This window comes from Helianthus annuus, chromosome 13, assembly GCF_002127325.2.
Source record: "Helianthus annuus cultivar XRQ/B chromosome 13, HanXRQr2.0-SUNRISE, whole genome shotgun sequence".
In the NCBI taxonomy this organism is placed as follows: Eukaryota; Viridiplantae; Streptophyta; class Magnoliopsida; order Asterales; family Asteraceae; genus Helianthus; species Helianthus annuus.
The window spans coordinates 66,047,209-66,061,638 of NC_035445.2; the positions used below are offsets into that span (position 1 = coordinate 66,047,209).

At 37.4% G+C, this 14,430-nt stretch overlaps 1 protein-coding gene across 1 annotated transcript; it reads left to right on the plus strand.

Moving 5' to 3' along the window:
- The first annotated feature begins 5,879 nt into the window (after positions 1-5,879).
- Positions 5,880-6,927, plus strand: LOC118485623. Its single transcript, XM_035981943.1, has 5 exons — positions 5,880-6,051; positions 6,151-6,236; positions 6,299-6,383; positions 6,545-6,623; positions 6,753-6,927. The coding sequence occupies exons 1-5, from the start codon at positions 6,025-6,027 to the stop codon at positions 6,908-6,910; spliced, it is 435 nt and encodes a 144-aa protein (XP_035837836.1). The 5' UTR covers positions 5,880-6,024; the 3' UTR covers positions 6,911-6,927.
- Positions 6,928-14,430: the final 7,503 nt, after the last annotated feature.

Genomic DNA, 14,430 nt, shown 5'->3' on the forward strand with positions numbered 1-14,430 from the left:
TAGCCAAAAGCGTCGAGCATTGCGACTTTTACTCTATTTATATAGTATGCATCATTACACACCAGTACTGAAATTTAAATTACAATACCGACTGAAATGTAAAGCTACAATACTAATAGTAGGCATCCGTAGTGTTGTTTTTTTTTAACACATACACACATATATTATTATTATATTATATTATTATTATATTATTACTACTACCGTTCCTGCCATCACATTCACTGATATGGATTCATCCAAAAATCCATATTACGCTCGTCGTATTTCCATACAAGGCGTTCTCCCACCTGTCGCATTCTCTCACTGCTTTCTAAAATTTCCTCACCAAAAGTCCTAAGTTCTTGGACATTTTCTACACTCATTGGGGGTGCAGGTTCTAGGACTGGGTTTGGAATTTGTGGTACGGGTTCCTGGTATGGAGGGATAGGGACCTGGTATGGGTATGGATTCTCTAAAATTTCCCTAACATATGCATCACTAATGTTGTAGGGATCTTGAGGATCTAACCCTGGGTAAGCTCCTAAGTTGGGCATTGGCACATTTTCCTGTATTGGGTTTTGTTGCACGTAGTCCCTAACATCGTCCCACCAGGGGTCGTAGTTGTTTGGGTCTAGGGGATTTGGTGCAGGTACCCTAGGTATCTCCTCCGGGTTGTAATCAGGCATTTCTATTTGATTTTCTACTTCCATGGGTTGGTCAGGATTTTGTGGTTGTGGTTGGGGTGCTAATATTTGTTCCAGGTTTGGGTCAGCAGCAGTGGTTGCTAAAATATGGATATTAGCTATACCCCTATTGAGCATATCCTGATTATAAGCATCAGTCTCTCTTTTTGCTGCGGCTAACACTCGCTGTTCCTGCAACTTTTTCATTCGTTTCCTACGCTCGTGCGCTCCCTACTGAACCATCCCCTCTTTTTCTGAGGAAATGGCTCTTCAGACTGAGCCTTAAACACAAAGATTCCTTCTTCCGTGTCAGCAGAGTACCCTGAGAGGGCAGGCTGAGAAGAGGAGGTGCCTTCGCTCCTAGGCGAACCGGACAATTGACGATACGTGTCAGAGGGTCCTTGGTCGCTCATACTGTAAACTAACAAATAGTCAGATAACACATAGCAAGTAAATACTATTATGCACGTATTCCCGTAATTTATTTCCTAACACTTTGAATTTTGATGTCAGCAGAACACTTCTGTGGCTGAATCAGTGGCAAGGCTCTGATACCACCTTCTGTCACAGCCCCCGATCCCTAGTTACCGGGAACGGGCGGCCGTGAGCCAGTTTTGGTGGTATCACGTTTATTTATCCAATTTTGCAGTGGAAATTTTCATCAGGACCGTAGTTAGGAAATATTTAATCAGAGTAAACCACCTCGTTTAATAATATTAAACATATGGGTAAAACCCAAGTTTTCAGTACACACATTTTATAGGAATAATTCCTATTTATTTAATAAAAACATCCATTTTATTCTTAGGTAACTTTATTGCAACTTTTCCAAGCCTGCAGTGCTGTCCAGCTGGCTTCTACTCGGCTTTCACATTTTGTTACCTGAAACGCGTTTTAAAAACATTTTGTCAGTGGGAAATACTGGTGAGTGAATCCCATTTTAATCAGATTTAAATAAAATAATTTCACAGTGAACAGTATTGAGGGCGATCCCGCAATTACATTTGTTTCCAAGTTATACCAATTATCACCCGTTGGTACTGTCGAACCCGGCTTGTGGAAATGTTACTCCTTAACCAGGTTGTAACAAATTTTGTATACAAAACCCCAACATACCCACGATAATTGTATTCTTACAAATACTCAATAAATGTTATTCGCATGGAAAAGTATGTAAAGTTTTGTAAAAACATTTAACAAAAAGAGGATTACTCACATTGTTGTCTTAAGTTATTCTTTAGGGTTGCTGGTGAATATCTATAATTTACACAAATGCACGTGTGTTAGTATAATAACCCATTTTAACATTAGTAATACCCTCCCCGAGACGGCATTCCAACGACTACGTCGGGCAGAACCACGACAGCCGTTACGGAACCCTAGATCAATCGGGCAGCGTATCTAATACGTCTCCAGGGGTTATAATACTTACATCGTAGCAGAACTTCGCTAATTAGGGGGTATAATACCCGGGTATAATAACGCCACTACAGAAAATTTTAGAAAGAAAGGAAATGAACGAGCAGACTGAAGGCCCGTTGCCTTCTATTTATAGGGCTGCTATCGGACTTTCTCGCGGCCCGCGTTAGATATGGGCAGGGCTTACGCGGCCCGCGTGGTCTAGGGGTCTAGGCATAGCTGATCCGGGTCATCACTAGGTTCAACACGCGTTAAGACACGTGTCGTCACCGGGCTGTGCCACAACTTGGGTCACTCGCGGCCCGCATTAACTTAGACGAACACATACGCGGCCCGCATGAACTAAAGATTTCAGCGGAGTCCATTTACACCTTAATGCGGCCCGCGTTAAGTTGAGGTGAGGTCATACGCGGCCCGCCTCAACTTAAGATTTAAGGTTTTTAATTTATTTTATATGTTATATTGTATTTTGGGCTCGGTTTTCACATACTGGATGCATATAAAAACATATTGAGACATTTTAAGATATATTAGGGTGTCAAAATTATTATGAGGATGTCGGTTTTACCGAGGGTTGTTATATATTTATTGAACCAGTTTTTTTGGTAAATAATCTTTTAACCGATCATCACGGAAAACCCAACAGCTTCTTCTCATCAACTCATTCTTGACAAATACTTTCACGATTCCAAACAAATCCTTTGGGATCATTCTAAAATGAATCAGGTATTCCATCACTTTCACAGTCAGTTTCTTCTTCATCATAGGAACTACAACATCTGGGTTTTCTTTCTTTTCATCTTCAAAGTTATTAGGGTTAGAACACACCTGAAGCTTGATGTTGTACATGCTATTCAGATTTCTTTGAACCTTCATTAACAATCTTCCTTTCTGACCGTATAACCTCAATATCCCTTTGACTATTCCAATCTTGTATCCTCTTCACACAAGTGTCCCAAGCTAGATTGGTTTTCAACTTAGGTATGTAGAAAACATCACAAAATGTTTTCTATTCATCATTCTTCCCACAGTTACATTCCTCGTACGTTTAATTTCAGTCACGAATCCGTTACTAAACTTTACTTGATCTGAAACTTGTTCATTCGAAGTAGTGAAGATTTTTTTCCTTTCCTGACATGTGGTTATTTTCACCATTGTCAAAGTACCACATTCTTATTTCTTTTTCATTTTTTCAAACATTCTTAGGGATATCTCATTCCTCATATAAACTTACTTTCTCAATCGATCAGAACACCATAAACAAGGCGGGATCACAATCATCTTCATCCTTTATCTTTGTTAGATTTGAATCTTCTTGACCCAAAACTTGTTCATTCAAAGTAGTTGATAATTATTTCTTTCCTGACATGTGGTTATTTGCACCATTGTCTAAGTACCACATTCTTATTTCTTTTCCATCTTTTTCAAACATTCTTGGGATGTCCCATACTCCATACAAACTTAATTTATCAATTGAACATGACGCCATAAACAAGGCGGGATCACAACCATCCTCGTCCACTATCTTTGTTAGATTTGCATCTTCTTTCACTTCGCTCGCTGCTTTGCACTCACTCGTGTCGTGCTCAATCTTATCACAGTTGTAGTACCTCAAAGTCATCCTTTGATCTTACCATTCCCCCAGGTACTTTCTCCTTTGGTCTTGACCTTGTTCGCCTTGATTATTTTCACATTCATTATTCCATCTTGGATTCTCTCTCCCTCTTCCAGTGGATCTTCCACGTCCTTGGTAGTTTTCAACTTTCCTTTCAGATTAAGTGAACAAGAACTGACTTTGAGATGAACTTTCATTCACAATCTTTAACTTGTTTCTTTATTCATATGCTTTCAACCTTCCAGCCACATCTTCGTATCTCATGTTCTCGATTTTTGCAAATTGCTCGATCGAAAAACTATATGTAAGTATTTATGAGGCATAGAGTTTAAGAATTTTCTTACCACAACCTCTTATTCAAGTGTTGCTCCCAAACTCTTGTCTTTTGACTGTACTCCACCCACCTTTGCTGCAAATTTATCAATACATTTTTTCTCTCCCATATGCACCAAGATAACAAATTCTTAGTGCTTCCCATAACATCTTCTAGTAGGGTTTAGAAGATAATGCCCAGAGCCATGAACTTATTTTTTCCTTCAATTTCGACCCCCTGAAAACCGTTTGCAAAGAAAAGTGTTATTCGTGAATGACCAAATCAAAGTCTAGCTAGGACAATGACCAATGTGACTATATGAGGCTAAAACCAAACCTTGGCTAAGAATGCCTCGTCAGATTGTATCCAATACAATATAGTCGTTTTCGGAACCAATGGTGGGGGCATCAACCCAATAGTACTATTCACGATATTCCATGGCTATAACTAATGGTTACTATACATTAACACGAGGGCTTCCTAAGCTCTCAAAAAAACCAATAATTGTAAAAACTCATATCACATAAAAGGTTCAACCAAAATAAACTATACTGCAATCGCATATAACTTTGTATAAAACTGTATACATTTCCACCAAAATTAGTAAATAGTAAAAGGGGTCGTGATTACTCACCTGGAAGTCTGTGCACAAATGCTTGCAAAACAAGCCCAATGAAAGCAAGTATGACCTACGCCTGTCCTAAACACACATAGGACGCTTTAAGGTCTATACCATATGTCTATCTTGCAAGATGTTTATCCAACTTGTTAGGCTCGATGAGATGATATTATTTTATAAAACATGTGACTCGACGACCCATTGGTGATTATCATATATATTTTATCATAATATATATATATATATATATATATATATATATATATATATATATATATATATATATATATATATATATATATATATATATATATATATATTTATGTATCTTCCATACATCTTGACGCATAACCATAAGTAGAATCGGTCAATTTGGAATTCAATACCATCTACACATAAGCTCGTATCGATACATTCAACTAAGCCATCAAATAAATATATATTAACATATAATATATTTATTTTTAAGAAAATAATCCATTTTCGTCGTAATAGGGAAAAATAATATATTCATATATTATTTTACTTGTATTTCAACAAAATACGTCTTCGCATAATAATTCAAAGTATTTTACAACTCATCCAAGCATAAATCACATTATCATGCTAACAGAATCATGTCTCCACATACTTAATCAAATATACATTTCGACATTTAAATTATATATATATATATATATACCTTGCCATTAATTACATATTATATACTTATGGTTATCACCATTTGAACTCAAATATACTTGCGCACATTCTATATATTCATACAATACCTCAGTTCGACACTTACGTCATAATTTTATCGTCCAACAATAATCAATAATACTATATAAAGGAAATGTGATGGACAATATTGTAATTTTATCATGCTTACAAGTTATGATCAATCTCTTTGTTAGCAAAATCTCACCGCTATCTCCTCTTCTTTTCGTTTGATTTGATATTTCAATCTTATAAATATGCTATTAGTTTTGTTTCTTTCACCCGACTGGTTATTTTGTTTTAATTCGATTAGTTATTTGTTTTCAATGAATTGCTGATAACGTATTAACTCTCGTATTCATGCCTACCAGTTGTTTGATGAAATTCCTATGTGAAGAATAGGTGATAGTGTATAAAGTCTGTTGTAGTAGTTGAACAATTTTACAGGAAATTTGATTCTGATTAGGCTTCTTTGTCCTTATCATAGTTTTTTTTTAAATTATTACCTGATTAACGCGTGTATAACAGGCATACTCCCTTGCAAATAATACATGTGATTGGGAACTTCTTGAGAATATGGTCGGTGTACTCAATCTACAGATATTTGTCTAAGACAGGAGCTTCGGTTGTACTTTTTATCTTCAGTTGTGTTGCTTTATCGTCAATTATCTTTTTAGTTCTACAAAAGCCGTGGATGGGGAGACCGCTATCAAATACACATGTAATATGAACTTTGTCTTTTAATTAGGTTAAGGCATAATCTGGTGTAGAAATTATTTTTTAGAAAGATCTTACATAAAGACAAAACGCTTACTTTCAGGTTGTATCTTCAGTTATTAACGGTGGGATTACAGCTTTATACTATATCTTATGGGGAATAGGTCTCAAATCCTGTGGACCTGTTAGGTAGGTTTTTCTGTTTGTAGTAAACTTGGTTATTCCTTCGGTTATTAATTGTGTAATTTTAGGGCTATTTTGGCGGAGTATTCGGGTGTTGTTCTTGGAGTACTTTCTGCAGCGTTGTATGGAAGGAGAGGTCATATCTTTAAAAAGGTAAATATTTTATAAGTGAGTGTTTGCAAACTCTGATATTGTTTGTAAGACCTTTTGTTCTGATCCTGATAATTAATTTGTTAGACGCCTTTTGATTCCAATATTTTTTTGATGGTAAAAATTGATACAACACTTCGAGTCTGATCTTTTTTGCTAAACAGGTTGGTGGGCTTTTTGCAATGTTAGCTTCGTTCTACTTCTTGTCTCAAGGATGGGCCATGGCCACATATTCTCCGTTCTATATCCTCTCACTAATTGAACTTTGATATTATTTGCAAATTTGTTACGGTTATTCCGCCTCCTAAAATAAAATACATCATTAAACAAAAATCACTTTTACGTTTGATGATATACTTAACTAGAAAATACCATTTAACGATAGCCCTATCAGCGAGGGCCAGACAGAGCAAGTATTGGCTCGGCTCAAGCTCAACTTAAAGTTAAATGAGGAAGCTTGCCTCGTGTCACGGCCCCAGCCCCGGTTTGACCCGGTCAGGAGCCGCGAGACAGGAACCCGTGGTATTTAATTGATGCGACAGCGGAAGATTTTATTACAGGATCTTTTAAAACATGAAATACCCGATTATTTTATTTCATAATTCGGGATTAACCCCGTAATTTACAATAGAGGAATTTTACTAGGAAATTCCCTGTTTTATTAAAACATGTTTATTTATTTTAACTGAGCCACCTCTTCAAGCTGGTTAGTGCTCTGTAGCACGTTTTCCTTAATTTACAGCAGGTCGCCTGAAACATGTTTTAAAAATATTTTGTCAGCGGGAAAATACTGAGTGAATCATTCATTTTGATAAAATGACACCTAGTTATAAATTACAGCATAAGAGCGATTACGATGGCTTCTATCTTATTTTTATCTGGCACTTTGTCACTTGCTGACGATGGTCATATCACTATTGGGTCCCTCCCCAAGTAGTGACGTTTATCACGGTGAGGATTCATTAGCCTAACCCGTGAAAAATTAGTAATGTGCACAATACCCCACTAGCCAGTGATTAAGATAACCACGACTTACTTCCTGTAATTATAACCTTTGAAAATAATTTGAGGTATTGTAAAACAGTTAATAGAAAGAGAATGACTCACATTGCAAGTTTATGCGGGTAGAGTTTAGCCTACTGATTAGCCTGATAACCTAATTTAAATAACAATGCACACGAACTAGGTTAGTAACTAATACAGCATTTACGACAACTCACGAGATTAAACCCTCACAACGAATGACAAAGTGCAATACTTAAACATCCGTCGAATTAACGACGAATGACAAAGTATAAACCCTAATTTGAGCAGCATTTAAACATCCATTGGATAGTTTTAATCGATCGGACATTGAATCGTAATAGCGATCGAGTTATTACCCTATTTGTTGTGGCAGCGTTTAGTGATTGTGTGTGTTTTGTAGTAATTAAACGATATTTCAGCGTACAAATTGAATTTAAACGTCGAACCAACTCCAGAAATCAAGTCCCACACCCCTCTATTTATATCTGGAAAATGGGTTCCCCCACGTGTCGCGCCAGGGACAACTGGTCCTGGCGCGTGGCGCGACGGGTCCATTTCTAGCATAGGGTTGCTTCGTGTGTTTGTAGCCTGGGTGAGTCAGCGGATCAATGAAATTCTCATCCTACAACGAACTGTGAAGATAATCGTCAATTAGGGTTTACCCCCTTGAGTTTTAGGGGCCCTGATCCTGATTCTGATTGTTCTGAAAATTTTAGGGTTTATGCAGAATTACTTGGGGGTCTCAATTAGGGTTTCCTATTGGACAATTAACATAATAAATAATAATTTTAGTGAGAGTTGTTACATCCTCCTCACCTTAATAAAAATCTCGTCCTCGAGATTTACTAGAATAGATGAGGATATTTCCGCTTCATTTCCGATTCCAGTTCCCAAGTGTATTTTGGTCCTTTCTTTGAATCCCACTTGACTTTGACTAGCACTAGTCGTTTGTGTTTGAGAAACTTGATCTTTCTATCCTCTATCTGCAGTGGTTTCTCCACAAATTTCAAATTTTCATTTACTTCCACATCTTGAAGAGGTACTACCAGGGATTCGTCAGATAGACATTTCTTGAGATTGGATACATGAAACACATCGTGTACTCCAGCTAATTCTTCTGGTAGTTGTAAACGATAGGCAAGTGGTCCTATTCGTTGAATTACTTGGAATGGTCCTACGTACCTTGGGCTTAACTTTCCTTTCTTACCGAACCGTACTACTCCTTTCCAAGGAGAAACTTTCAAGAGTACCATGTCTCCGACTTGAAACTCTAGCGGCTTACGGCGATTGTCTGCATAGCTTTTCTGACGATCTCGAGCCGTTTTCAGTCATTCTTTGATTTGAGTTATCTTGTCAGTGGTTTCTTGCACAATTTCAGGACTTGATAATTGACTTTCTCCTATTTCTGCCCAACAAACTGGAGTTCTACACTTACGTCTGTACAGTGCTTCGAATGGGGCAGCTTCAATGCTTGAATGATAACTATTGTTATAGGATAATTCAATTAAGGGTATATGGTTATCCCAATTACCACCAAAATCGATCACACATGCTCGGAGCATGTCTTCTAGAGTTTGTATCGTCCTTTCACTTTGTCCGCCTGTTTGTGGATGATATGCAGTACTTAAATTTAGTCGTGTTCCCATTGCTTCTTGGAAACTAGTCCAGAAATGGGAAGTGAAACGACTATCCCTATCCGATACAATGGAGAGTGGAACTCCATGTAAAGATACTACTTCGTCTACGTACAACTTGGCTAACCTTTCCATGCTAAAGGTTTCCTTCATAGGTAGAAAATGAGCTGATTTGGTTAATCGGTCTACAATTACCCAAATTGCATCATTACTTTTTCTAGTTTTGGGTAACTTAGTAACAAAGTCCATTGTTATGACTTCCCACTTCCATACATGCATTTCTAATTGTTGTAGTAATCCCGAAGGTTTCTGATGTTCTGCCTTTACTTGCGAACAAGTAAGACACTTAGATACATATCTAGCTATGTCCTTTTTCATACCTATCCACCAGAAATTATTTCTTAAATCTTGGTAGATTTTATTATTTCCTGGATGCATGGTATATCTAGATTTATGGGCTTCCTCTAAAATCTTATTTCTTAATTCCCCTTGCTTAGGTACCCAAATTCTCTTCTTATGAAATCTCTAAATTCCATCACTTCCTTGCTCTAATTCCTTTATTCTTCCTTTCATTCCTTCAGCATCATCCTTGATTGCTGTTTCCTGGACATTTTTCAATTGTTCCATTAAATCTACTTGAAGATTTAATCTAAGAGCACGAATTCGCTTTTGCTTTTCATGATATTTACGACTTAGAGCATCAGCGACTACGTTTGCTTTTCCTTCGTAATATTGAATATCACAGTCGTAATCACTTAGAATTTCCATCCATCTTCTTTGCCTCATGTTTAATTCTTTTTGCCCAAATATGTACCTTAGACTTTTATGATCTGTATAAACAGTAAACTTACTTCCATACAGATAATGTCTTCAAATTTTAAGGGCAAAAATTATGGCTCCTAATTCTAAGTCATGAGCCGTATAGTTTTCCTCATGCTTTTTCAATTGTCTTGAGGCATACGCAATTACCTTCTTGCGTTGCATTAGTACACATCCTAATCCTAGCTTTGAAGCATCACAGTATACTTCAAAATCTTCTGTTCCTTTTGGCAAGGCTAGAATTGGAGCATTTATTAACTTTTGTTTTAAAATCTTAAAAGCTTCTTCTTGCCTAGGTCCCCACTCAAACTTTACGGCTTTACAGGTGAGCTTAGTTAATGGTACAGCTATCTTAGAAAAGTCCATAAATCGTCTATAGTACCCAGCTAACCCTAAAAAGCTTCTAATTTCCATAGCTGATTGCGGAACCTTCCATTTGGTGATTGCTTCTATTTTGGAGGGATCTACGTGAATACCTTCGTGATTCACCACGTGCCCTAAAAATTGCACTTCTTGTAGCCAGAATTCACCCTTCGAGAATTTGGCGTAAAGCTTCTCCTTTCTTAACAAGGTTAAGAGTGTATGCAAGTGCTCACAATGCTCTTCCTGGTTTTTGGAATAAATAAGTATATCGTCGATGAAGACAATTACAAATTTATCCAAATATGGTTTACAGATCCGATTCATCATGTCCATGAATGTTGCAGGTGCATTCGTTAGTCCGAAGGGCATGACTGTAAACTCATAATGACCATACCTAGTTCTAAAAGCAGTTTTAGGTATGTCTTCTTCTTGTACTTTCAACTGATGGTATCCGGAGCGCAAGTCTATTTTAGAAAAATACTTAGCTCCCTGGAGTTGATCAAAAAGATCATCAATCCTAGGTAATGGGTATCGATTGTTAATGGTAACCTTATTCAATTCCCTATAATCAATACACATTCTCATTGATCCATCTTTCTTTTTCACAAACAATACTGGTGCTCCCCAAGGGGATGAACTAGGTTGTATAAAACCTTTGCTTAATAATTCATCTAACTACTTTTTCAATTCTATCATTTCAGTGGGTGCTAGTCAGTAAGGTGCTTTGGCTATTGGTGTAGTTCCAGGAATTAGATGAATCCTAAACTCTACTTCCCTATCGGGTGGTAACCCATGTAATTCTTCTGGGAATACATCGAGGTATTCTGAGACTACTGGGATTTCTTTAAGTTCCTTACTTTTTGTGTTAATGATTACTGAAATCATATACACTACTTCTTGTTTTCTTGAATAACTGGCCAACTTCATTACTGAAATGAATTTCAGTGGCTTTCGAGGTTTATCTCCTGTAATTGAGATTACTTCTCCTGTAGGTGTATGGATTTCTACGGAATTTTTATCATAGAGAATTATAGCATGGTTGGCTACTAACCAATCCATTCCTAACACCACATAGAATCCGGCTAAATTCATAGGTAACAGGTTTGCAGAAAATTTATGTCCTAATAGTTCTATTTTTCCTTCTCGTGAAACCTTATCTATGTTAACATAATTTCCATCTGCCGTTTTGACTGTAAAAATCTACCTAAGATTGGTCAACGGTAAATTAAGAGCTTGGCAGAATGAAGTATTGATAAAACTTTGGTTTGCACCAGAGTCAAATAATACTTTTGCATACACGTTGTGAACTAGGAACGTACCAGCTATCACATCGGGAATGAGTTCTGCTTCTTGGGTGGTCAGCTGGAATGCTCTGGCATTCTTCTTAGTAGTTCCGTCGGTCATCTTGGCTTTGTTGTCTGCTGGTTTGACTAATTTTGGGCAATCTGGCCTAAGATGTCCAGCCTCTCCACAATTATAGCAGACCGTAGCTTTCTTTTTCCTGCAATCCTCTTCTTGATGTCCTGGAATTTTACAGAAATTACAATACCCTTTGCATTTTCTAAAATGCTTCCTTTTACAGGCATTGCAAAATGGAACAGTGGAAGATTGCCAAGTTCCCTTTCTCCGAAAATTATTATAGTTACCCATACGGAATCCTTGGGTAATCTTTTGAGCTACTTGTTTCTTCCGATTTTCTTCACTTGTGCGTACTAATTCGTCAGTTAGGGTGTTAGATAGTTCTACTGCATCGTCTATAGTGCGAGGTCTCACAGCTTTAACGATATTACGGATTTCGCCAATCAATCCCCAAATATAGCGGGAAATAACCATCGGTTCTGGCAAAGCCAGGGTTGGTACCACTCTCGCATACTCGAAGAATGTTGAAGTATACCCTCGACAGTCTACACCCACCATCCGGTGATTCAGGAACTTATTTGCCATTTGTTCCTTTTCATATTCGGGACAGAATTTTCTTTCCATTAGCTGCTTAAATTCTTCCCAAGTCATGGCATAGGCCATATTTCTTCCTTTGGCTTGAAGTACCGTATTCCACCATTCTAGCGCCCCTTCTTTAAAAAGATGTGACGCATACATAACCTTGTCTTCTCCAGCACATTTACTTATCATAAGTACTGCTTCAGTTTTCTCCAACCAATGCAGAGCCGCAGTCGCCCCTTCATTGCCTGCAAATTCTGATGGCTTACAAGCAAGAAATTCTTTGTAAGTGCAACCAGGTGTTGCAGCTTTCATTTTCTTAGGGAGAGGGGCCTGTCGTGGATTATTATCGTGATTAGTATGGTTGCCGCCTCCGTTTATGCTATTACTGCAGTTATCTTCTTGAGTACGTTTACTAGGAATAATTTGTTGTGGTTCAACAGGTTTCTGGGCAGCAGCCAGGATTGCTGGAATAGCATTGGCTATCCCTTGAGCAACGATATTTTCGATATCTTGCCTAGTCATAAATTGACCTTCCTGATTTTGCTCTGATTGGTTAACTTTGTTAACTGGTTCATTACTAGCGTTTGCCATCTGATAATTAATTTATATAAATAATTAGCATGAAATAATTGATAACCAAAAATAACAAAATAATTGCACATAATCACACAAATTTTCACAACACATGCGTAGCCAAAATTGTCGATTTCTCGACTCCCATTTTTATAGATTATATTAGGCATCCGTACACAGTCTTATTTTACAAAGTTTTATTTTTAAGTTATTTTACAGAGTTATATTTTTATTACTATTGTTATTATACAAACACAACCTCCCAACCACACTATCCTTTGTCAGCTGGCATTTTAGAAGCGACGTTCCCTCTCGTCGTACTTCCAGGAGATTTGTTCTCCCACCTCACGGATCCTATTCCCTGCAGTCACCAGCTCCTCGCCAAAATGGCGAAGCTCAGCTAAGTTTTCATTGCTCACTGGTGGGTTTGGTATAGGTTCTGGGTCGAACTGAGGGAAAAGGTATAAGGGTTATTAAGGAGGTTTTGAAACTGCCAGTCGTTAGTCCACCACTCGTCCATTTCTCCTAAAGGTTGGGTGTGGATCAGAGGGTCTGGAATGGCTGGTTCTAAATTTATTGGAAGTTGGGTTTCAGCAGGATAAGGAAAGAGGTTATTATTGATAGGCCTGATGATGTCACAGCTTGCCAGTAGGCGATTTAATTCTTCCTGCAGTGGCAATTCCTCGATTTGCCTAGAACTTTCCCCAATTTCCATCTCTATTTGCCTAGTATTTTTCCCAATTTCCATTTCTACTTGCCTAGCATTTTCCTCAATCTCGATCCCTTTTCCTTTATCCATAGGATTTTCAATTTTGGGAACTTTTCTAGTTGTTGGTTTCCTCCTACGTACTTTCCTCCAGTCTACATATCTTCTCCTTTTCTTTGGCTTTGATTTCTCCGGAGGTGGAGCTTGAAATTCCATAGGTTCCTCCACATCGGCAATGTAACCAGTAAAGTCTTTGGAAACTTCTATTGGTACGGGATAGAGATTGAGATTCTGAAGGGCTTCAGATAGCTCATTCATGCTGTTTAGCATATATGCAAAATCCACAAAAATGCTAAGTTAAAATTTTATAATAATATTTTTACAAATAAACATTTAAGTATTATTGCATACCGTGTGACTAATTTAATACAAAGGACAACTGAAAATTAAAACATACTAGGGTTTATTGTAACCTTATTTATTTACTGGGTAAAATTTTCTTGAGAGTTTCTGGATTGTAGCTGATATGGTACTAATACTGGGTCAGGGTATTGGTAGTTTTAAAGATTAGTATTTACTGCTACAGTGGCTAACATATAGAGATTTGCCCATTTTTCATCTAATTCGTCTTCCCATGGTGGATTATTGCCTATTCCCTGGGTTTCCTGATTAACTTTCACTTCTTTTGGTTGGGATTTCTTTCCTTTCTCCTGACTTTTCCTAATAATCAAACTTCTTTTATTAGGAGAAAGTGGCTTCTCAAACTATGCTTTACGGACAAATATTCCTTCCTCGGTATCTACTGAGTGTTTTGAGGATGAAGATCCCTTATCTTTTGGTGCACTATCTAATTGACGATAGATGTCTGAAAGTCTTTGCTTACCCATACTGTAAACAATTATTCAAATAATAAAACATATAATCACAAAAATGGCAATCAGTAGAATTAAGTATTTTGCTAAATACTTAATTGACTTAAATCAGTGGC